This window comes from Quercus robur, chromosome 9 (genome assembly GCF_932294415.1).
Source record: "Quercus robur chromosome 9, dhQueRobu3.1, whole genome shotgun sequence".
Classification (NCBI taxonomy): Eukaryota; Viridiplantae; Streptophyta; class Magnoliopsida; order Fagales; family Fagaceae; genus Quercus; species Quercus robur.
This window is the reverse complement of record NC_065542.1, coordinates 46,957,269-46,979,266: the sequence shown is the minus strand read 5'-3', so window position 1 is coordinate 46,979,266 and position 21,998 is coordinate 46,957,269. Positions and strand designations below refer to the sequence as shown.

The 21,998-nt window shown below is 34.1% G+C and overlaps 2 protein-coding genes across 3 annotated transcripts; one reads left to right on the top strand and one right to left on the bottom strand.

Moving 5' to 3' along the window:
- The first annotated feature begins 605 nt into the window (after positions 1–605).
- LOC126698750 (sm-like protein LSM5) lies at positions 606–3,631 on the top strand. Of its 2 annotated transcripts, none has more exons than XM_050396170.1 (5): positions 606–732; positions 838–900; positions 1,004–1,127; positions 2,979–3,051; positions 3,361–3,631. In XM_050396170.1, the coding sequence occupies exons 2-5, from the start codon at positions 867–869 to the stop codon at positions 3,391–3,393; spliced, it is 264 nt and encodes an 87-aa protein (XP_050252127.1). In that variant the 5' UTR covers positions 606–732; positions 838–866; the 3' UTR covers positions 3,394–3,631. The 2 variants fall into 2 exon arrangements, with proteins under 2 accessions (XP_050252127.1, XP_050252126.1); XM_050396169.1 differs by having other exon boundaries at positions 619–732; positions 835–900.
- A 2,304-nt stretch (positions 3,632–5,935) lies between these two features.
- LOC126698747 (3-ketoacyl CoA thiolase 1, peroxisomal-like) lies at positions 5,936–13,352 on the bottom strand. Its single transcript, XM_050396167.1, has 14 exons — positions 12,898–13,352; positions 12,324–12,400; positions 12,018–12,102; positions 11,738–11,864; positions 11,324–11,422; positions 11,174–11,241; positions 10,987–11,094; positions 10,812–10,889; positions 10,606–10,738; positions 10,413–10,509; positions 8,868–8,991; positions 8,669–8,777; positions 7,537–7,620; positions 5,936–6,388 (listed from the first exon to the last, which is right to left on the bottom strand). The coding sequence occupies exons 1-14, from the start codon at positions 13,000–13,002 to the stop codon at positions 6,276–6,278; spliced, it is 1,407 nt and encodes a 468-aa protein (XP_050252124.1). The 5' UTR covers positions 13,003–13,352; the 3' UTR covers positions 5,936–6,275.
- Positions 13,353–21,998: the final 8,646 nt, after the last annotated feature.

Genomic DNA, 21,998 nt, shown 5'->3' with positions numbered 1-21,998 from the left:
GTTTACCGCCGCCTTAGCCCACGCCGTCCCAGCCGCTGATCGCCTCAGCCCACGCCTTCCCAGCCGTCGATCGCCTTAGCCCACGTCGTCCCAGCCACCGATCGCCTCAGCCCACGCCTTCCCAGCCGCCGATCGCCTTAGCCCACGTCGTCCCAGTCGCCGATCGCCTCAGCCCACGCCTTCCGAGCCGCCGATCGCCTTAGCCCACGTCGTCCCAGTCGCCGATCGCCTCAGCCCACGCCTTCCCAGCCGCCGATCGCCTCACCCCACGCCTTCCCAGCCGCCGATCGCCTCACCCCACACCATCCCAGCCGCCGTGGTTGTGGTTTTGTTTTTTTTTTTTCTATGTTGTGTTGTGGTTGCCAAAGTAGAGTGGTGGTTGTGGCCGGTGATGGTGGTGGGCTGATGGTATAGGTGGTTGTGGATGGAGCTGTGGATTTTTTTTTTTTGTAGAATATATTATTTTATTGTAGAAGATATATTATTTTATTGTGATATTTATATTATTTTATTATGTTAAAAGTTAAAATAGACCTACTGCTATAGCATATCTATAGATAAAATAAATAAAGTAACTTTTTGTGGGGTTAAAAAGCTCAATTTTTAGCTCCTATAAATTTAAAAAGAGAAGAGGGAGGCCTTACCACCACCTACTCTTACTGGAGAGTTTGTCTTTCTTTTGTTTCTCAGTTGAGAGCGTTTGGCCCCGCGGCATTAGCAACCCAATTTCAGGTAACTTTGAGTGTTTTTTCTTCGTTACTCTCTCAGATTACATATTATTTATTTATTAGGGTTTTTTTGGTTTGGGGTTTAAATTATAATTTTGATTGCCAGCAGCATCCTTATCTGAATATTCAACTATCTCCATGGCCAACAATCCTTCACAGCTGTTACCATCAGGTCCTACTCTCTTCTCTCTCTCTCTCTCTCTCTCTCTCTGTGTTTTCTATTAAGAGAAAACCAATAGAAAATGAAAACTTTTATTTTTCCTTTTTGTGTTCAGAGCTCATTGACAGGTGCATAGGGTCTAAGATATGGGTGATAATGAAGGGAGACAAGGAGCTCGTTGGTACTCTTAGGGGCTTCGATGTCTATGTCAACATGGTCCTCGAAGACGTCACTGAATAGTATGCCCTTCTCTAATTTCTTAACACACATGTCCAATGTTGTACCAATCCGATGTTATTTACTTGTATGATTCATAAACTTATTTTTTATACTTAATTTTTTGTACGTAATTATTAATATTTGATGTTCTAGAAATTTTGCAAGTATTGAAGAAGATATAAGAAGAAAATGTAATCCAATTATGGATTTTTCAAAATTCATATCCAATAAAAAAAAAAGATATTGAGTGAAGTTTAACCAAGTTTGTACCCAAAGGAGGTTTGATTTTAGCTAGTGCTCATTGACGATTGTATGATATATTATAAGTATCTAAAATGGTCGGTATTCTTCCTTCTATAATGATGGGGTGGAGGGTGAGGTCGTGGGTTCAAGAGCCGCTAGGTGTGTGTGACTTATCGTTTTAAAAAATAACAAGATAATGGAGGTGATAATTTACCTGTCTTCTTGGAGAGTTTGCAAACAACTATAGATCTTTGGTTTTAGCCTCCCTATCTATTATGTCAGTAGGCAAATGCTCCTTTCCACTATACATGATTTCAAATCCTAGCAAGAAAAGGAGTGGAAGGATACTCACTTTATGGTAAATGTACAGAATTCCATAGTCAATCTCATAGATTAATATAGAATTCTGTGTTAAGCCGTATTCACTGTTTTGTTGTGCCCTTTTTAGAAAATCCTGTTTGGAAGGCATTTGTTTTCTTCAATTATTTGAGATTTTACCTTTTCTCCTTCTTCTCTTCCACTGCTCCTCCAAATTTTAAGGTTTTCACCTGATATTTTTGCTTATATAAATAAAGACTGTAAAATTTGCCTCCAAATTGGAAGTTTTGTAACTGTCTTATCTTGTGTGCGTAATATGTCAAAAGCCAGGCAAAAAAAGAAAAAAAAAAAAAAAAGATCTTACTTCATCTTGATCCTGTCTTATAATCATTAAAGTATTTCTTCCACATGGCAATTTTCAGTCTAGCCCCTGTGCAGGTTGTCCTTTTCTGATTTTTTGCAGGATCATGCTATAGTAGGTGGTTTGCAATTGCAAGAAATCCTGTCTTATGATTTTCATATGAAAGTTTACTTGTTGATTTTTTTAAGAAGTTTTATGTAGTAGAAAAGAAGCATAAATTTTTAGGGTATCTTTAGATTCCACAGAAGAGAGTGCATGTGGTATGGGGTCTCTGGACCTTAATATATTTTATCTGTTTTTTTGTTTTGTTTTGTTTTGTTTTGGTGTGTGTGTGGACTGTGGCATGAAAATAAACTGTATTATATACCTGTCATTGAGTTTAGCGACACCCTTCACATGATGTCTTTCAATTTAGTTAGCTACTCTTTGTGAAGTTTGATACGGTAGGGGATTATTGATGCTTCATTTTCCACTTTGTCCAATCCTTTGGTGTTTAGACATCAGAGGATAACATGATTGAAATATGAGCTCCCTTGATCAAAAAGTTGTTATTGAAGGTAATCGCCCAAATGCTATCAAATAAATCTAAGGTGGTGTAGATTGAGTCTGAAATATTAAAATTTTGGTGGAGGTTGATTGTATTAGGTCAACCACAGACTGTACTTTTTGTGTGGATGAAAGGGAAGCAGACTTTGAGGTGGGATTCTTAACCTGGGGTACTTGATCTTTGGATGAAAAATGGGAGCTCATAATTCAACATGTTTAGCTTAAAAATACTGTGGAGATTGATTGTATTAGGGTTATTCTCTTAAAAATACTGTTGACCCAACATGTTTAGCTTCAGTGTGAGTTTCTTTTCCTGTTTGAAATTAAAATTTATATTTTATTTGTTAGTGGACAACTACAGAGGTTATATTAATCACTTTATGGCTCTATATATGTGTTGCAGTGAGATCACTGCTGAAGGGAGACGGATAACAAAGCTTGATCAGATTTTACTAAATGGAAACAACATTGCTATTGTAAGTGAGATATGATGGGTTTTTTTTATTCATTATACTTAAAGAGTATTTTATTTTTGAATTCAAGTTTGTAGAATTATTTCCTCTATCATTGATACAAACAATGATTTCAGCATCCCAAACATTTCATCTTAAAGCATAAATCGTATGCTTTTTAAACTTTTTTCCTGCAAGCCTTAGTTAGCTGCTCCTATTTTAATAAAATTTAAATGGAGCCATAATGTGAAAATGCAATATTTATATATATATATATATATATAGAGTTTCAATTATCTAAATCGCTGTTATAATTCTTTTGTTGGAATGCAGCTGGTCCCTGGTGGTTCGCCTGATCCAGAATGAGTGCAGTTGACCTCAACTCTGTTATTAATTTCCTCCTCTTCTACTGTGGTTGGGTCAGATAACTCTGTTTTAATGAGAATTCGGACCACTAAGATGCTCTTTTTTCCACCACTTTGTTATTCACTTGATAGCATGGTTGTTAGATAATGGTGGTGGGTTTGTCAATGATTATGGATTATGATGGATTGTGTTTGTCCTAATAGTTTGTTTTGCTAATCATATTTAATGTGCGGCTCTACTATTGCGTCAGATACTGATTGTATTACCAATTTGGGAAGCTGTAACCAAGAGGACATAAAATAGAATAAGGGGGAGCCCAATATGAAAATGAAAATATGCAGTTTGATGAAATACCCAAAACTGTCATGTCAAAAAACGTAGCTGGAGAGGCATTTTGGATAAATGTTAATGTATTGAAGCCCCAAGTTTTTTGGAGATTCTAAACATTTCCTGCACGCATGAAATTAGGAGATTTCACGGTCATATCTTTGCGTGTGTCAACTGTGCATGCTGTTACCACCTAAACCACGTAGATGAAATATCCTTGCTCGTTCTTTAAGACATTTTGCTACCTTCTCTAACTGATTTGAAGGGACTCAATTCAATGGAATAAATGGTTGGGTGGTTGCAAACAAAAAGGTATTTTTAAATAGTGCAACCTATCATCACCCCCCACCTCCCCAAAATAAAACTAGCCTACCATTGAAGGCAAAAGATGCCAATACCTTCTTAAGGAAGCTTTATGAACATTTTTCTTTCCGGGTGTCAACCTTTGTTTACAACACTTCTTTTTGAACATTTAGGGCTTATTTGGTAATGTTGTTATAGTAACATTGTTTAAGTATTGTGAAAATACGTGTGGGTGAAAAAGTGTTGTGAAAATATGTATTGTGTTGTTTAATTAATGAAAATTGTTGTTTAAACAATTCAACCAAACAGGCCTTAATTCAAAGACTGCTTCTACAATGTGAATGCAGGCACTTGCCACAAAAGATATCTTTAGCCCCAATGCTTGGCCTTCAAAACTGAAAGCAATCTAGGGAAAGTTTTAGTCAATTTATTTTGAAAGCTGATCCAATTACTATATTTAAGTCTGGCTAACCAAGTGGTCAATACTCCTTAATGGGTATGACACTGAATGTTTCTAGCAAAATGCTGGTAAATAGAAGCCTTGACTGACATCTTGCTAGCCTTAAACTTGCACACTAGATTAAGGGAGCCCATTTTTTGGATGGGTTGATTTTTGTAATTAGGATGGGCCCATTTCCATCTCTTCTATTTCTCCTTGGGTCTTTCCTCTAGAAGATTGAGATGGGTTGTGGCCTTTCTTTGTTCTTTATCTATATAAGTGAAAAAAAAAAAAAAAAAAAATCATTAGAACTCATTTTTTGGAGAAAATTCAGGACATAAAAAGGGAATACATCTCACCACCTACTATACATTTCTAATCCCTCTCAAGATTCAAAAACCTTCAACTCCAACACAAAACCCTTTTATTATTTATAGGGCTGTCCACAGATTGGTTTTGGACTCAACTCGGAACCAATCCACTCATGATGAGTGGTAGGAGAGCCCCACTACCAACCTCCAATAACCATTGGTCGAGTCGGATCGAGCTTGAGTGGATGGTAGAAATTAAATCCAAAAATAGAGAGATCGAACCCAAAGAAATTAAACTCATAAACCGAAAGATCAAACCCACTGAGATCAAACTAGAAACAAAGAGATCAAACTCAAAGAACAAAAACCTAAACAACACACAACCACAATCCTAATAGCATGAACAAGACCACAACCCCCATATCTATGACTTTGAGAGAGAGAGAGAGAGAGAGAGAGAGAGACATAAAACTCAGCCCACCAATCTATCATGACAATGAGTCGGCAACGTAGGCGATTTGGTGATAGAGACGAACAAGTGTTGCAACGGTGGTACTAACGGATGAAGAGTAAGAGATTGAGTCGGATTCTTCTAGTTGCAAATTATACCAATCAACACTTGATTCAATATTTTTGGGTTTTAACACAAGTAACCCACTAATAACAGGGAAATTCACTCGAAGCTACCTGTCGCTTGTCGGGTCGGGTCTGATCAGTTTGGTCAAGTGATCCAACCAACTAGAGAGCCCTAATTATTTCCATCCCCATAAAATGCTCATAAGATAATGAGAATTCTTGGAAGTTAAGGACCATAAAAATGCTTTGTTAATATCTGGATAGTAAGAGGACCTATCTCTTGTTTCGTTGCTGTTTTATTAAATGATGTACAATCACTTTTATGTTTATGAAAAAAATTTCTAACCTTCTCTCAAGAAAAAAAAGGGAGATTAAAGCTATTCAAGACTCAAGCACCACTTGATTGACTCTTACTTCTATCCTCATTTGGAAAAAGTTATTTTACTACGAACTTCAATCTGTATTGTTTTTACGTTTAGGCGTGTAACAATATCCCGACTACTGGGGCTTGACTCCCTTTATTAGAAAAAAGAACTGCAATTCTCAACTGCTAACAAGTAGCATCCAACAGAAAAGAGACTCACAGTAAGCATACAATAGTGATTCATTCAATAGAAGCCTGTATCCATGGTTAGATAACATTGTCATTTGCTGCTGCAAAACTTGATGAACAAATTTATTTACTATTTATTTTATGTTCTCTCTTAAATCCCTTATTCCCATAAAAAGCATCCATGATTCCATCCGGTCTAAATAATCAAACTTCCTACAAATTATTAAAGTGAAACTTTATTTTTGGTAAACTCATTTTAACAATGTGGGACAAATTTATTACTTCCGGATCTGCAGCAGTCCAGTGAGGTGGTTGTGCTTTTTGACCTCTAACAAGGCATGCCTGAAACAATAGAAAGATGCCAAAAGAGCATCTATTGAGCATCCCTTGATAGAAGATTGCCACTTTTGAAGTCTGTTCTAGCATTACGTAGCTCATCCGCAGAATCTCCCCTTTCAAAAACAGCTGCAGCCCCCATGCCAGAGCCTGCACCAAGAACACATACACCTGTATTAGTAGTTGCTTCAAGGAAGCTAAGAAAGACTTACAATGTAAAAAGAATATAATTTGTTTCACCTAAACAACATAATATATGAACGTTTAAATTATTTTTTTGTGATCGGTGACGTGATAGTATGTAAGACTTAGTATTACTAGCATCACTCTTTATATAAGCATAAACAAACAGCTAAGTCTTCGTACATCATAAAACCCCCAACAACTAATAATTATCACATCGGCTCCTTATATGCTAACCTAAGAAATGGACTAGGGTCCACCATGTGATTAGTTCACATGCCTTCACAATTTTACCTAAATTATGCTGAATTTTTTGCAGGAGTTTTTGTCTGGCTCTTGTACAATAAAGTTCTATTCTCTGACCACAACCAGCCAAATGAGGCCCTCTGCTGTTGGTCTGATTTACTGGAACATTTGGAAAAGCTTTCCTTATCATACGCCCACTTGCACAAAATGAACTAACCTGTGACTTCATTGCCCTTTCTTGAAGCCTTAGTGCTTGTGGGACCTTGTGACAACCATACTCAAGGTCCAGAAAGCAAAGAGAGAAGGAGAATTTGACTTCAACTAGGTTTACCCAGGCCTATTTGTGACTTCAACTAGGTTGACTGAGTCCTACCCAGGTTTTTCCACAATTCCATCACATAAAGGGTAAATTGCAATTTTCCACCCTAAACTATCACCCCGATTACATTTGACCCATTGAACTATCGAAACACATGATTAACAGCCCCTACATTACAACTCTGTTACAATGTCTCCTTTACCGTCTGTTTTGGTATTAAAAGTATAACGAATTTCAGCATTGGAAGACCAATTTACCCTTCTCTCCAAAACAAAGAAACGGTTGAGGAATAAATTGGTCTTTCAATGCTAAATTTTGTTAAACTTAACAGCAAAATAGGCAACAAGAGTTAAGTGTAACATATTTTTAAAAACTGGGGGGGGTCAATCGTGCATTTTAATAGTTTAGGGGTTTAGTTCAATCAGGGTGATAGTTTAGGGTGGAAACGTTTAATTTATACCAATATAAACTAGTCCAAATCTCAATAGTTCATATACATTCTCGGGGAAGGGGGGGGGGGGGGGGGGGAGAGAGAGAGAGAGAGGAAGACCTATGCACATGGAGATCACACCAAAGCGACAGTCCTTGCCACGACGCTTCATCTCATTCAATAGAGTACTAACACAGCGGGCACCTAGCACAAAGCAGATCAGGCAGCTTTGGTGACTTATTAAACCATAATGCATACTAAGCTACCAAAAATTAAGAGCACATCACAGCATTTCTCTACATATGTTCTGCTCTTTAAATATGTACATGCTTACATAGGTTTTTTGTTTTTTGTTTTAGATATGATAGGATTTGAAACCAATGATATCAGTTCCATAATGATTGCTCTTTAGCACCAAGCCAAGACACCAACATGTTCCTTTTCTGTAGGTGAGATTAAAACTGAAATCCCTCATTTGAGGGCAAAAGACTTTGAGCTAACTAAAACTCACATGCAAGGAAAGTCTCAATTAACTATTTAGGTGTATAATGTGTGTGTCTGGGTGTAATGCTTCTTTAAAAGGTAGACATTAAATATTTTGTTATAGGAATTTTATTCCTTTTTCAAATATTATAAAGAAGCAATTAAATCCATGTCCCATTTCCAACAATTGAACTATATCTAAAGAAAAAAAAAATATCCGAAAACAATATCAAAATCGTTAAGAGAAGAAAATAAAGAAAAGATTTGAGGGATTTGTGAAGGGGAAAAACAAAAAACAAGACTGTTAAAGTAATGAATGGGAAAATAAATGAAGGATTAGGTCAGGGCCGTAGAAATAAGAAACTAAAGAAGGATTGAGGAGTTGTGGAGGGAATAAAAAGGGAAATAATAAAATTTAGGATATAAGAGAAGTGGAGGAGACACTTAAAAGGTGAGGGAAGAAAATAGCCAAAGGTCAAACATTAGTGAGAAGAAAATAAATGAGAGATTTGTAAGTAAAATAGGAAATATTAAAAAGGAGTAGGTAAATAAGAAAAAAGAAAAGATAATCATTGTGAATTAAAAGCAACCTTTCAAATCTGACAACATAGGACCAGATCTTAAAGAGGTCTCCGTTCTAATATAACTATAGATTATTATTATTTTGAAAACTTGAGTTCTAGTGGCAAGTGGCAAACAATCTTACTATATAGGGTGATTATTCAATTAAAAGATGACAGTTTTTGGTATTTTATGAAATTGTTCGTACCTGTAGCACCCAAAGGATGCCCAAGAGCCATTGCACCTCCATTAACGTTGATTTTCTCAGGATCAAGTCCCAATTTCTTATAGCAATATACGTACTGAGATGCAAATGCCTAAACAAGACAGAAAAAATTGCTCAGCTTAAAAAGATAAAACTCCATGAGAATTAAAAAAGAATTACAGGCATCATAAAAACTCATTACCTCATTTATTTCAAACAAATCAATATCCTCAAGCTCAAGACCAGCAGACTTCACTGCAGCTGGAATTGCAGCAGCTGGGCCTATGCCCATGACAGCAGGATCCACACCAACAGCAACATAACTCCTGAAACAAAAGCAGAATGAATCATCCTTATTCTGCAAAGAAAATTACAATCAATCGTAGAATAAGGATTTCTCATTCCACTCCTATCTAGAATTATTTTTAGAATCATATATATGTTAATAATGTTACATTCAATATATATATATATGCATACAATAATACTTTCAGAATAAAATTTTGCATATCGACCTAACAATTTTAAGTAGAACTTGCCCCTTCCTAAATCCAAGTCTTGTGATTAATTGTACTTTGCACATTCACTTACTATTATAACTACAATAGTTGCATTTCTTCTCTTTTCTTTCTGTTCTCTGGACCTTAATTACTTTTTCAACCAGAGCATTAAATTGCATTATTAGTTCCAAATAAATATACATGTATGTTGTAATTCTCATTGGTTTTGCTAGTTGGTCATTGCAAAATCAGGAAAGGAAGCACTTTGGAAATCAAGAAATTAGCCAATAAAGCTCAAAGCAAATTATCATTCTATGGAAGACACATTTAAGTGGAAATGAGATCACATGTAGAGAAAGCTTTTTATTTTTCTACTTTGACAAAAACGTTTCCAGAAAACAATTTCACAACCTAGACTGTAAAATTTTTGCTCAAGACTCTCATTATTTTACTCAGACATGCCAGTTTTGTCATTAAAATTTTTAATGTGTTATGTCGTCAGTTCTTCAAATCCAAGGCAGGAATTCTTCAAGCTTTACTCATAGAAAAATCCATTATACCACAATTTTTGTTCAAGTTCTATAAATCAAAATATTCACATATGCAAAGCTTTTATGAGCATTCAGAAGACATTAAATTTCGTTGACAAGTAATAAATAACTGGGTAAATTACTAGTTCCACCATAGTAGTAGTTTCAAATTATACTCTTAGATTTGAAAAGGTTTCAATTAAAAACTAATCTTTCTAAATTATTTTAATTTGCTCATTTAGCGAGTTGCTATTAACTAGAAGTAATAGGAAACCACATAAAAACTGTGCTTCAAACCTATATGACATTAAAAATTCCTTCACAGAATCATCTTGTCAACAATTAAAAGCTAAAGGTTATTGCTAATTGATATAGAATTTTCTTCTTGCCAGATTCTTCAGCATGTCATCATGGGTCCAAAAGTCAACAAAGGATAAGTTGTTTCCTTAAAGCTCTCCGTCTTTTTCCATTTGTCATTTAACTTTTTTTAAAGGAAAGATAAAAATAAAAAACACTCACAACAGACAGAAAATTTCAACAGTCCCAGGGAAAATTATTTCCAGTTGTTTTAGGAAGGAAAATTAATTTTTGTGATTTAACTCAACTGACCTAATCTCTAAATTCATGGTTTATAATAAAGCCAAAATTGTCAAGTTGCGTCAAATATGTATTATTTATCTAGATCCAGATTATTAATTTCTGAAGAAAATCATGTACCTGAAAACACCAAGAATAGGAAGTCCCTTCTGCATTGCCAAACTTCTCTTCATAAGAAGGACAGCTCCAGCACCATCAGTCAACTGGCTAGAATTCCCTAAAACAGACATGAAGAAAAATTCACATTCTCAATGCAAGAAATCATATAAAAACACTGACTACCAAAGTTTAGAAGCACAGAATCATATGATACCTGCAGTTGTGGTCCCATTCTTTTTGAATGCAGGCTTCAGCTTTGCCAAGTCTGCCATGTTTGTGTTTGGCCGGATACCATCATCCACAGAAATTGTAACAGGCATCTCCTCTCCTGTTTTTGGATTTACAATCTTTACAGAAGAACCATCAGTAACAAACATTTAATATTGAAATTACCCATGAAGATAGATTTTCCGCATTTACCTTGGTAGAGACAGGGATAATTTCATCTTTGAATTTACCAGATGCAGAAGCAGCAGCAGCACGCCTATGAGATTCAACCTATTCACACATATAAAAGGAATTACAAATATTCTGTGTAATGAGTATGATGAGTGCATCAACGGCTAATAAATATTGATGGAATTTAGGAACTCACAGCAGCAAGGTCTTGCTCTTGCCGTGTTACTCCATAATTTTCTGCAACATTTTCAGAAGTAATACCCATAGGAAGAAGACAATCTTTGGCTTGTTTAAAGATATCTACCTGTTAGTACTTCAGAATTAAATTGAAGAAACTATTTCTTGGTTCAAACATATTTTTAAAAAAGAGAGTTAGAGTATACTTTTGGGTTAATATGGCGAAGCTTGTTAACCGTATCAACTGACATGCTCTCAACTCCAGCCCCAATGCCTGTTTTGAAAATAAAAGAAAGTTAGGGCCAACAATGGAAGTCGTACTAAGACAGCCACACATACTCCAGATGCAATCATACCTATGTCATAAAATCCTGCTTTAATGTAAGCAGCTACATCAGAGACTGCCTGGAGGCCAGATGAGCATTGCCGATTAACAGTTCTGAGGGGCACCGTTTCTGGATGAAACAGATTAATTATACATAAGTACTCACAAATAGGCAAAATAAATTCTAAAGCGGAGCCCTTGGACACTGACATTTACATTCATTTTTCTAGATAACAAAAAGACTCAATTTAGGATTTCAAATATTGATCTTACAATATATTTTAAAATTTTCATTATGACATTGTAATTCTGGTGACTGACTTCAGGTCCCATAACATTGAATTTGAACAAGCAAATATACATTTCAGTGTCACACATTACATCACCCAGATAAATTAAACTTACAACCTGTGCATTGAAGAGAAAAATAATTTGAAAACCTTACCTGGAAAACCAGCATAGAATGCCCCCATCCTGCACTCAATTGCTCTGTCTGAGCCAGGTGCCAAAACTGTACCAACAACTATATCCCCCACTTCACTTGGGTTCAGGTTTGTTTTATCTATCACTGCCTAGATTGCATATTAAAAGGTGAAAACGTAAGAGACATCAACACAAACTTATACCAGGTATTTTTATGTTATGTAAAAGCAGCATGTTCTTCAGTTTTTGCCAAAGCTACAAAGAAAGTAATTTCTATTGCAATTTAGTAAAAAGCAGCAAACCTTCAAAACTGTGGCAAGTAGATCGTCAGGAAGAGTATCCTTGAAACCTCCACGTTTTGCTTTGCAAAGCGGAGTACGGTATGCCCTATTATTTGAAATGGTTTATAAATCCAAAAAAAAAAAAAAAAAAAAAAAAAATAATAGAGAAAAATATAACAAGAAGTCATCATGTGGTCATTTTTATAATGTGGACATTCATGTATCAATTGTGGATACATGTGTGTGAAATAGTTGATGTGAAGCAGTGTGAGAGTATATTTTTCCGTAAATTTTAGCATAATCTGTTCCATTAAAGTAACTACTTACGCCACAATCACAACATCATCTCCAAAAGCAGCTTTTCGCTGATATGCAGCACTGTCCCCAGCCGCACAAATTGAGGCCTTAAAATAAAAGAGAGAAAGAATGAAAAAAAGACAAATAGAAATAGGACTAAAACACACACACACACAATATAACTTTGTATAGAATCATGAATCAAAAGTTAAAAACAAAGTACAATTAGAGTCTGTTTGGTAAAGCAATTTGGGAGCCTAAAACACTATTTTGTGCAAGGCGCGAATGTTACTGTTGTTTAAATAACAGTTTTCAATATTTAAACAATATTATATATATTTTTATACACTTTTTAACCCATATGTATTTTCAAAAAATACAACGTACAGGCCATAATTTTTTTATAAAAACATTCATTTTAAACGCAAAACTGAGTTTCACAACAGCTTGTATAAATGCACCCTTTACATAACCAAACTAAAAAAGATTAAGAGTTAAGACCCACATACACAACAGAAGCGTTATTTAATTAATCACAGCCTTCAAAAACAAATGAAACAAACAGAAGAGAAGCTGGTTGTGAATAGAATAGAAATAAACTTACAGAGAGATCAGCAGATTCATGTGTTGTTTCAGGAGAAGATGAAGAATTAGAAATGGGTTGTAAATGTTGGAGCAGAACTTTCTGTCTATTGATCACTTTCTCCATTTCTTTCTCCTCCAAAAAACGAACAGCGGTAGTACTGTTCTATAATCTATATCTCTATATATACTTCAGAGTCACAATACAAGATGTGGAACGAGAGAAACATTTATATAGCAAAGTGGGCATTTATAGTAAAAGAGACGGAGAGGAATATGGGATAGTTCACTGAAATTTCGTTTCCCACTAACCAAACTTTTAAAAAAAGACCAAGAAATTTAATTGACCCAGTAAATGAAAGGCATTTTTCTTTCTTTTACTATTAATGGACTTTTTGGATAGAACTATTAACTATTATTGGAACTTGGAAAGTGAAAAGAAAGAGAAATTCAAACCAAGATAGTGATCCAATCACACACAGGCAAGTCTTGGGACGGTGTTTTTTTATTTATTTATTTATTTAATGTATAGGTTTTTAAAGCCCACATTTTATACTTCGGCATAATTTCAATACAAAAATTTCAGCAAAGAGTTAAATAAATAAATTAGAACATTTATCTCACTAACACATAATCTTACAGACGAGGTGATATATCATATATATATATATATATATATATGTATGTTTCTTCCTTCACGCATGAAAGTAGGTCCCATCTTCATGTGAAAGGGAGGAAATATGGGATCTGGATTAAGTCCAAACTGTCCAGTATGCAGTGACATTAAAGCCATTGGGATTGTGACACATGTTCATTTTTCGACACATATTACAATCCCAACAGGTTTAGTGCATCGGAAGCAATGGACTCAAACTGCCCCCAGAAATATGCATCCTGTCACATGTGTTTTCTCCTTACTGACATGTGTGTCTGAGAAAATTTCTCCAGTAGCCTATAGACAAGGAGTAAGGGGACACGTTACTTTTTTTCTGCTCCCTTGCATGTAGTATATTATTGGCCATAGTGGAATACAAATTTTTTAGATATATATGATTTTAGGTCTATATATACAAAAATTTAGGTCCTTAGTGTGTGTATATATATGATTTTTTTTTTTTCATTTTAACTTTAAGTTATTTTAAGAATTCAAATCAGTTCATGTAGTGAGTTCTAATTAGTTCTAATTAGTTTAATTGGTAAAGTTTCTAATGGTTGAATAAAAAATCTAAGATTCAATCATCAGAAGCGAACGTTATAAGTTGAAACTCTATATAAAATAAAAATAAAAACAAAAACATAATAGGGTACTTCTCAAAATAAAATAAAAATCAGCTCATAAAGAAAAAAAAAAAAAGTCTATTTTAGCATAAAAACTTACTTTTTTTTTTTAATCAAACTACTTATCAAAACACCTACATCGGATTATCTATTCTAAAGTAGGTTCTAGTTAGCTCAACTGGTAAAGTCTCTAATGGTTGTATAAGAGATTTAGGGTTCAATCCCCGCCTACACCAAAAACTGATTGGTGTCTTGGTCTGATGATAAAGAGCTATCATCAGGAGCGAACGCCATAAGTTGAAACTCTCTTTCAAAAAAAAAAAAGATTATCTATTCTAAACTCTGTCTCATTAAAATACTAATTTTTGTTTATTCTTTTAATTGTTTCAATCTTTTCACACACCACAACTTTGTAGTACATATCATCCACTCTCTTCCTTTATTTTCAAGACGCAAAAAAGAAAAAAAAAATGAAATGTACAACAACAATACTTGTGTATATTTGCACAAGGACCATAACAAAAATGCATTTTGCACAATAGGCATAAGTTAATGTGGCTATTTTTTGAGATTGATTGAAATTTTTTTAGCTTTTATGATATTTTTACATAATTTGATGTGAAAAAAAGTCAAATGAATACATGAAAATTTGTGATTGATGAAGTATAAATAGAACACAAAAATTGGGATAGAGTATTGTATTCACTATAATTGGTGTCCAAGGTAGAATTTCACAAGGCAGTAAATTTTTTTGATTTAAAGTTAAGTCACTTTCAACTCAATTAATTATATTTTTATTTACTTATGCAATTTTTCAATGTAGGTAGGGTTCCTTTAAAACCTTCTTCTCCAGTGCTTAAGGTACCTATTAACAAAATCTTTTTTTTTTAATAATTAGCATACCTCCTTAATCTGAAAATGTATATATTGCAGTATTTTAGATTCAATAGGCAATGTCTTTGTAAATAATAATAATAAAAAGAACAAATTGATAGATCTCCAATCAAATATGAGAAATGGGACTATAATTGGAAAAATATTGAATAATTCTATTTGTATGATATATGGGTGTGAATTTGTAGAATTATCCATTTGTTTCGATGGAACACTTTAAGTAAAGATAGTTTTCAATGTTTTTCTATATTTGGTAGTATCAAAAGAAAAAAAGTGAATTAATTAAGGAAAATTATCTCTTGATTTCCTTTATTTAGCTTAGCATGAGATAGACTTTCTTTTTTTCTAAAAAAAAATAATAATATATAGAAAACAACTCTATCTCATGCCAAGCTAAATAAAAGAAGTCAAAATATAATTTTTCAACTCATTTTAAAGTTGTTACTAAACATAAAAAAGTGAAATAGTTTTCTAGAAAATCTTTTTTTTTAATTATTCATTTAATTTCCATTTTTTTAGAAAATGTTGTTCATAACTCATTTTCCAAAAACTTGGTTGTAATTTAAGGTTACAACTTCACTCAATATCTTTTTATTGAAAGTGAATTATAACAAATCCACCATTATATTACATTTTTAATTTTCTTATATCCCTCACGTTCATGAAATTTTTGTAAGATCAATAATTATGTTATTAATCAAATGTTTAAATTAAAAATTTTTGTATTCTAAAATTATGAATTACAAATATGTTTATGAATTGAATAGTAAATAAAATTTGATTGACAAGAAATTTAATATGTATGTTAAGAACATAAAGAATATGTAATTCAATTTCAAAATATGTAATCATATTAATTTTTTTAGAAAAAATTGTAAGCTTATAGTAGTAAATTCAACCAAATTTATAACTAAACTTTGTCATGTACCATATAAGAGACAAACCAAACAGAAATATGGGGTGGTTCGCTCGAATTTTCGTTTCCCACTCACCAAACTTGTTAAAGATCAAGAAATTCAATTTAATTAACCAAACTTGCTAGAGACCAAGAAAGGCTTTCCAATCACAAAACTATAGAAATGACAGACATTCTTTCTTTTGAAATTATTGGACATGGAAGGTGAAAAGAAATTTAAGCCAAGAAAGTGATCCAATCACACACTGACAAGTCAGAAGCACATTGATGCTTCCCCACATATTCAAAGTGGAACTGATTACAAGTGGGGTAGGCCGGTATTATGAATTCTGATACTTGGGCATGCACTCAGTTAAGTTTATAGTTTATTGCTGCTTCCTACTTCAGCATATGCATGAATAACGATTATCGATTATTTGTACCACTAGTCTAGTGGTAAGACACGCGTGTGACTATACTTGGCCGAGGTTCGAACCTTGCTAAAAACGTTTAAATATTTTTAATATTTCTTTAGATTACCAAAAAAAAAAAAAAAACACGATTATCGTGGGTCCAGATGTTTTTAGAATAATTATTAATAAATTATTTTTGAAAAAATTTTGATATTACTTTTATGAAAAATATAAAAAGTCATAAAAATAAAAATAATTTTTTATTTTTTTTCATAAAAAGTTTCTAAAAATATATCTTAAACTAATACTTTTAAAGTATTTATTAACTTTTTCCAAATAATATATATAAAATAAACTCCTCCACGTGAAAAATATTTTATATGAGGTTAGGAGACTCAGGACACATCGAACCCCAACTTTGCCATAAAAAAGGTGGCGAGTGGCTAACTAATTATAAAAAAAGTCTATATCTTAGCAACAACTAAAAAGAAGAAACTATACCAATAAATGGCATTTACCAAACAGTCGTTTGATTTGATGGGGGAATCAAATTATGCTCAAAATGGTTGTTGAGGTCGGAGGTGTGAAACTGAAGTCTCTTTCTGAGTCTCTTGACTCTGAAGACAGTACAAACCCCTTTCAAAAAAAGAGAGTACAAACTACAAACCATCCACACTAGTCAAAGTCAAATGATATTTTTAATTACATTTTTTTAGGATCACATATTTTATCACAATTTGATAATATGTGAAATTATAATTGATAAACTATTACTTTTATACGAATCCATCCTTTTTTTCTATAGACTTTCTTATTCACAAAACACTCATTACTTTCACAATTGCAATTGTCTGTCGTGATAAGAATTGTGGTATATAATTTGTGTTTATAGATTTTTTCATTTATTTTTAAAGTGATGCGATGATGTTAGGTGTATTAGTACAATTTTTGCTAACATTTTACCTATAAATTAATGTGATTATTTGCGGTGATAACAAACACAGCATGTGACACACATGTAAAATGAATCCTTATAAGGTTTTAGATTGACAAATTTCATGACAATGTAATCTTAATTGGGTCTACAACTTGTCATCAAAATTTAAAGAGTACAAGTCAAACACTATGAGGGGCACTTCGAGACTTTAATATAAGGTGTCGCCTTTGAGAACTTGGGTATATCAACTTTGTTTCTCTCCAGTCCCATGAGCACACTAAACTATAACGTCACTCTTAACATTGTTGCTTCCTTGGATATGGTCTCGAACAAATGGGTTATTCATGTTATAATCCTACGCCTCAAATTATCCTAGGCCGGCCCTGATCCCAAACATTTTCTTTTATTGTTGTTTATGACATATAAGTGATATGGGTTATAACAATTAGGTAATTATTATGCTATAGCTATCACTAATAGCCCATAATTATTTTATTGATTCTAAGATCTTGCCTATCTTTATGATACCTTAGATTGTGTGAATCAGATTAAATTGGATTGTATGAATATGTGTTGAGTCTAGCTCATATCAAGCTTGTAGTAAGTAGATTTGGGATATATAAGTAACCATGAGGACATTTAAATATAACTTGAACGGTCCTTTTAGTGTAGATGTAGATGTGTTAGTGCTTTTTTTTCTTTTTCTTTTTTTTTTCAATTGTAACAAATGGTATTAAAATTAACATGGTAATTGTATGAGACTCCGAGTCACTAAAGCTTATCATAAGTTCTAAAAAAGAGATTCGAAATTTTAAGTCCAAGTGATTGTGATATAACATAGTATATTCATCATATACCCATGCAAAACTCTTTGATAATCCCATGCTACAAGAGACTGGAGAAAATCCATTAACAGATTGGTTACACCATAATCTAACTAACTCTAAACCTATTTTGGATTTGAATCTTCCATGGAATATGGTTTTAGCATTTGGAATCTGCAAGTTGTCCAGGAATGAACGAATATATATATATATATATATATATATATATGAACCCCCAACTGGATCCCTTAACCAACTCCTTCATAAATCTGTACATCTTGCGATATAAGATTTTCACTTAGTACACCCAATTAAGAAAAACCCTATACTACAGTTAATAATAAAAATAAAAACCTATATGAATAACAAAAATGATTACCTAGAAGCCTCCTAATTATCCTTTTGTCACGATTAATTCTAATGATAGGACTATAGGTAATCATGGTATCGCAGCCTTGCAGGAGGAGGGGGGTATTGTAAGAGGCAATGGACAAAAGGGTATTCAATCCATATAGGCACTACTACAAATAATATTAAAGAAATATGGGAAGTAAGGCATGGTTTGAATTTGGCTTGGGAATTGGATTTTAAATATATAAATCTAGATATTGATTCAGAGCTTGTGATTAATTAATTGGTTAATAACAACATGCGGAGTGTTGGCACCGGCTATTGCTATTTTGATATTTGATTGTAGGATCCTCCTTGCTCAAGAATGGACCATTCTTCCACATCAAGTATACCATAGTGGCATGGTGGATGGGCCTGCAAGATGGTAAAAGAACAATAATGCAGCTTAACGGAGTATGATCAATGTCTACCTTTTGTGTATAGTAGCTATGAATGGGACTTATTAAAACAAGGCACTTCTTGAGAGTAGGGTTCTCCAAACCCAGCTGACAACCAACAGGAACTGTCTGACTTGAAGCCCTCGAACGAGAACCGGCTCAATCTAAGCAAAGAGGCGATCGGCTGCGGGTCTCAAGCTTTAACAATCAACTCTGGCGAGTCAAGTGGCAAGTCTCCTCCAAAAACCAATCCACATGATCTGACTGATAAACCTTTAAAAGAACCATTTAGAGTATGGAACAATATGGTTGTTTTAACTCAAATCCGATAAAGATTTGGTGGTTCTTCTTCTTTTTCTTTCATAATTTGGTGGAACATATTGATATGTTTCTATTTAAATAATATAGTGTTACACTTCTAGCGACAACACTACAAAAAAAATAAATAAATAAATAAATAAAATAAAAAAAAAATCTATAGCCACGTTTTAAAAACACGGCTATAGCTCATAAAAACATGACTATAGGACGATTTGGCCTATAGTCGCGTTTTTTTAGGCCGCAGTTTCAAAAGTGGCCTAAACCCCGTGGCTATAGGCCAGGACCAATGGTTGCGTTTAAAATGTGGCTATAAGTGAAAGCTATAGCCGTGTTTAAAACGTGGCTATAGGATCGGACCAATGGCCACGTTTAAAACATGGCTATAGGATTGGACCAATGGCCACATTTAAAATGTGGCTATAGGTGAAAGCTATAGCCGTGTTTAAAACGTGGCTATAGGTGAAAGCTATAGCCGCGTTTAAAACGTGGCTATAGGTGACAACTATAGCCGCGTTTTTTTAATGTGGCTATAGGACATATTTTTAGCCGCGTTTAAAAACATGGCTATAGCTCTTTTTTTCTTTTTTTTTCCCTAGGCCAAATGGCTTAAGAAGGACCTCCACACCTAAGTTTAAGTTAAGCGAGCTTTAGCTCTGTTTTCTACATAAGAGACTATTATGTGGAAAATCCATTATACTAGTACAATTACCACAAACCAAGCCCTTATTATACAGTTTTAATCTTGCATTAGTCTCACATTTACTGTAAAAACTCTGGAAGTACATACATAGTAATATCTCTTGCAAAGATAAAATGCAAGAGAGGAGGGCAATTAACTCACAGTGCACTTGAGATAAAATTTGTGGTGATGACTATAAAATTTGACATGCCAAGTTTCTTAATTCAAGTTTCTTGATTGGTATCTAATCCATCCTACATGGCAGATGTTAGGCATATATTTTGCTACAACATAGTGTACAAATGCATAATTCAGATTTTGGCAAATAGGTTGAAATAGGTTGAAGGGTATAGTGGTAGACTTAAACTTTTAATGAGAAATTGGGCATTACCTTCTAAAGACAGAATCCTCCCAATGTTTCTATTAACGTATCTACACCATTAAAACATATTATAGGAAAAAATTGAATCCAAGGTTAAAGAATAAAAATTCTTGGTTATAATTAAAAAAAGGAAACAATAGACAGAAAATTATAAGAATAGGGGAAACTAACCTTTGTCATATGCACAACAGCTAACACAAAGATAAATATGTGAAGATGATGCAAATTCATCTATTCCTAGGCTGTAATTCATCTATTCCTAAGCTGTAATGACCATGTGAGCTTTGTACAATGTGAGCCACAATCAACAGTTTTTGTTGGCTACTTCTAGGTTGAAAGTGTGCCACGTTTTTGGTGGCACACTTTCTTAGTTACACTAAGACAAAAGCAGTTGAGCCTGCATTGGTACACAGAATATGAAAATGGACAAGCTAAACAAAAATGATGACAATGAAACACATGAAGCTACCTTATAGAACACTTGTGTCTTGAAACTTTCTTGAATGCCTGAGACCCCAAAAATTCAAAACTCTGAATTTACGATCAAATCCACAAAAACCCGCAAATTATATAACTCATTCAATTCTAGTCAAACCAACCCACACAGTCAAATTCTATTACCAATCCACACCCTATAGATTTATACCTACACCGTAATCAAAACCCAGAAGAAAAAAAAATCTTTTTTTTTTTCAAAAATTTAGTTTAATTAAGAAAAAAGATTTTGAAATCCGCTAAGGATTTGCAAAAGACGAATCAGGTCGACCGACACATTATATGATTATAATACCTCTCCAAAATTCGGTCAATCAGTATTTAAAGTAGATAAAATCTAAAATGCTACAAACTATCAACACCAATGTAGTGAATCACACGAAACAACATTAAAAAATAGATGAGCCAAAATAAAAAGAAACCAATACCTTAAAAGCCACATGGGACCTACTAGTGTTCTTCAATCTGATCGTGCTCTTAACCTGTTTACTTGGCTCATTTAGGAAGTAGAGGTTGCTGGAAGGGTCAAGGCGGAGCCTTCGGCGAGGTGGGAGTAGCGATCGAGCAACGGATGACACCGTTTTGGGTGGCAGCTTTGGATTGGACGGCCCCTCCACGTGTCGGCCGCTCAGACTCCCAATGTTACTATGAGTAAGATTCTATGTAGAAGATGAAGACGACGACGTATTGCCCTACTGCCAAAACGGACAAAGCCTAAACAGCTTCGTGTCAGACTGTGATTTGTGGTGGTGGTGGCAGTGATATGCTATAGCCATGTTGTAAAATTAGCCAGAATAAACAAAAACGAAAAAGAAAGAGTATCAGATCACCTGAATATGAGTTGTAAAAATTTTCTCAAACATTGATTGAGTTTTTGATGTGTGCAAATGAAAGATGAAAGCTTTATAGACAAAATGGAATTGAACGACACCAAAAAAGAGTTTGCTTTTTTCATAAAAAACAATAAATAAAATTTAACTACCAAATAGACCCACTGAGGAGAGAGACCCACAATAGACCTAGAGGGACCATGCCAATCGTTAGGACAGCGATTCGGATCACTGAGGAGGTCTCGATGCTCACGTCTGGCTCCATTGGTTTTGGGGGGGGGGTTGGATGGTGGTGTTGAAGAAGAGTGCAACGGGAATGGGTGTATCAGATCGGGGCCATTTTGGAATCCACAGTAATGTCTTTTGAAGCGAGAGACAGGTGAGGAG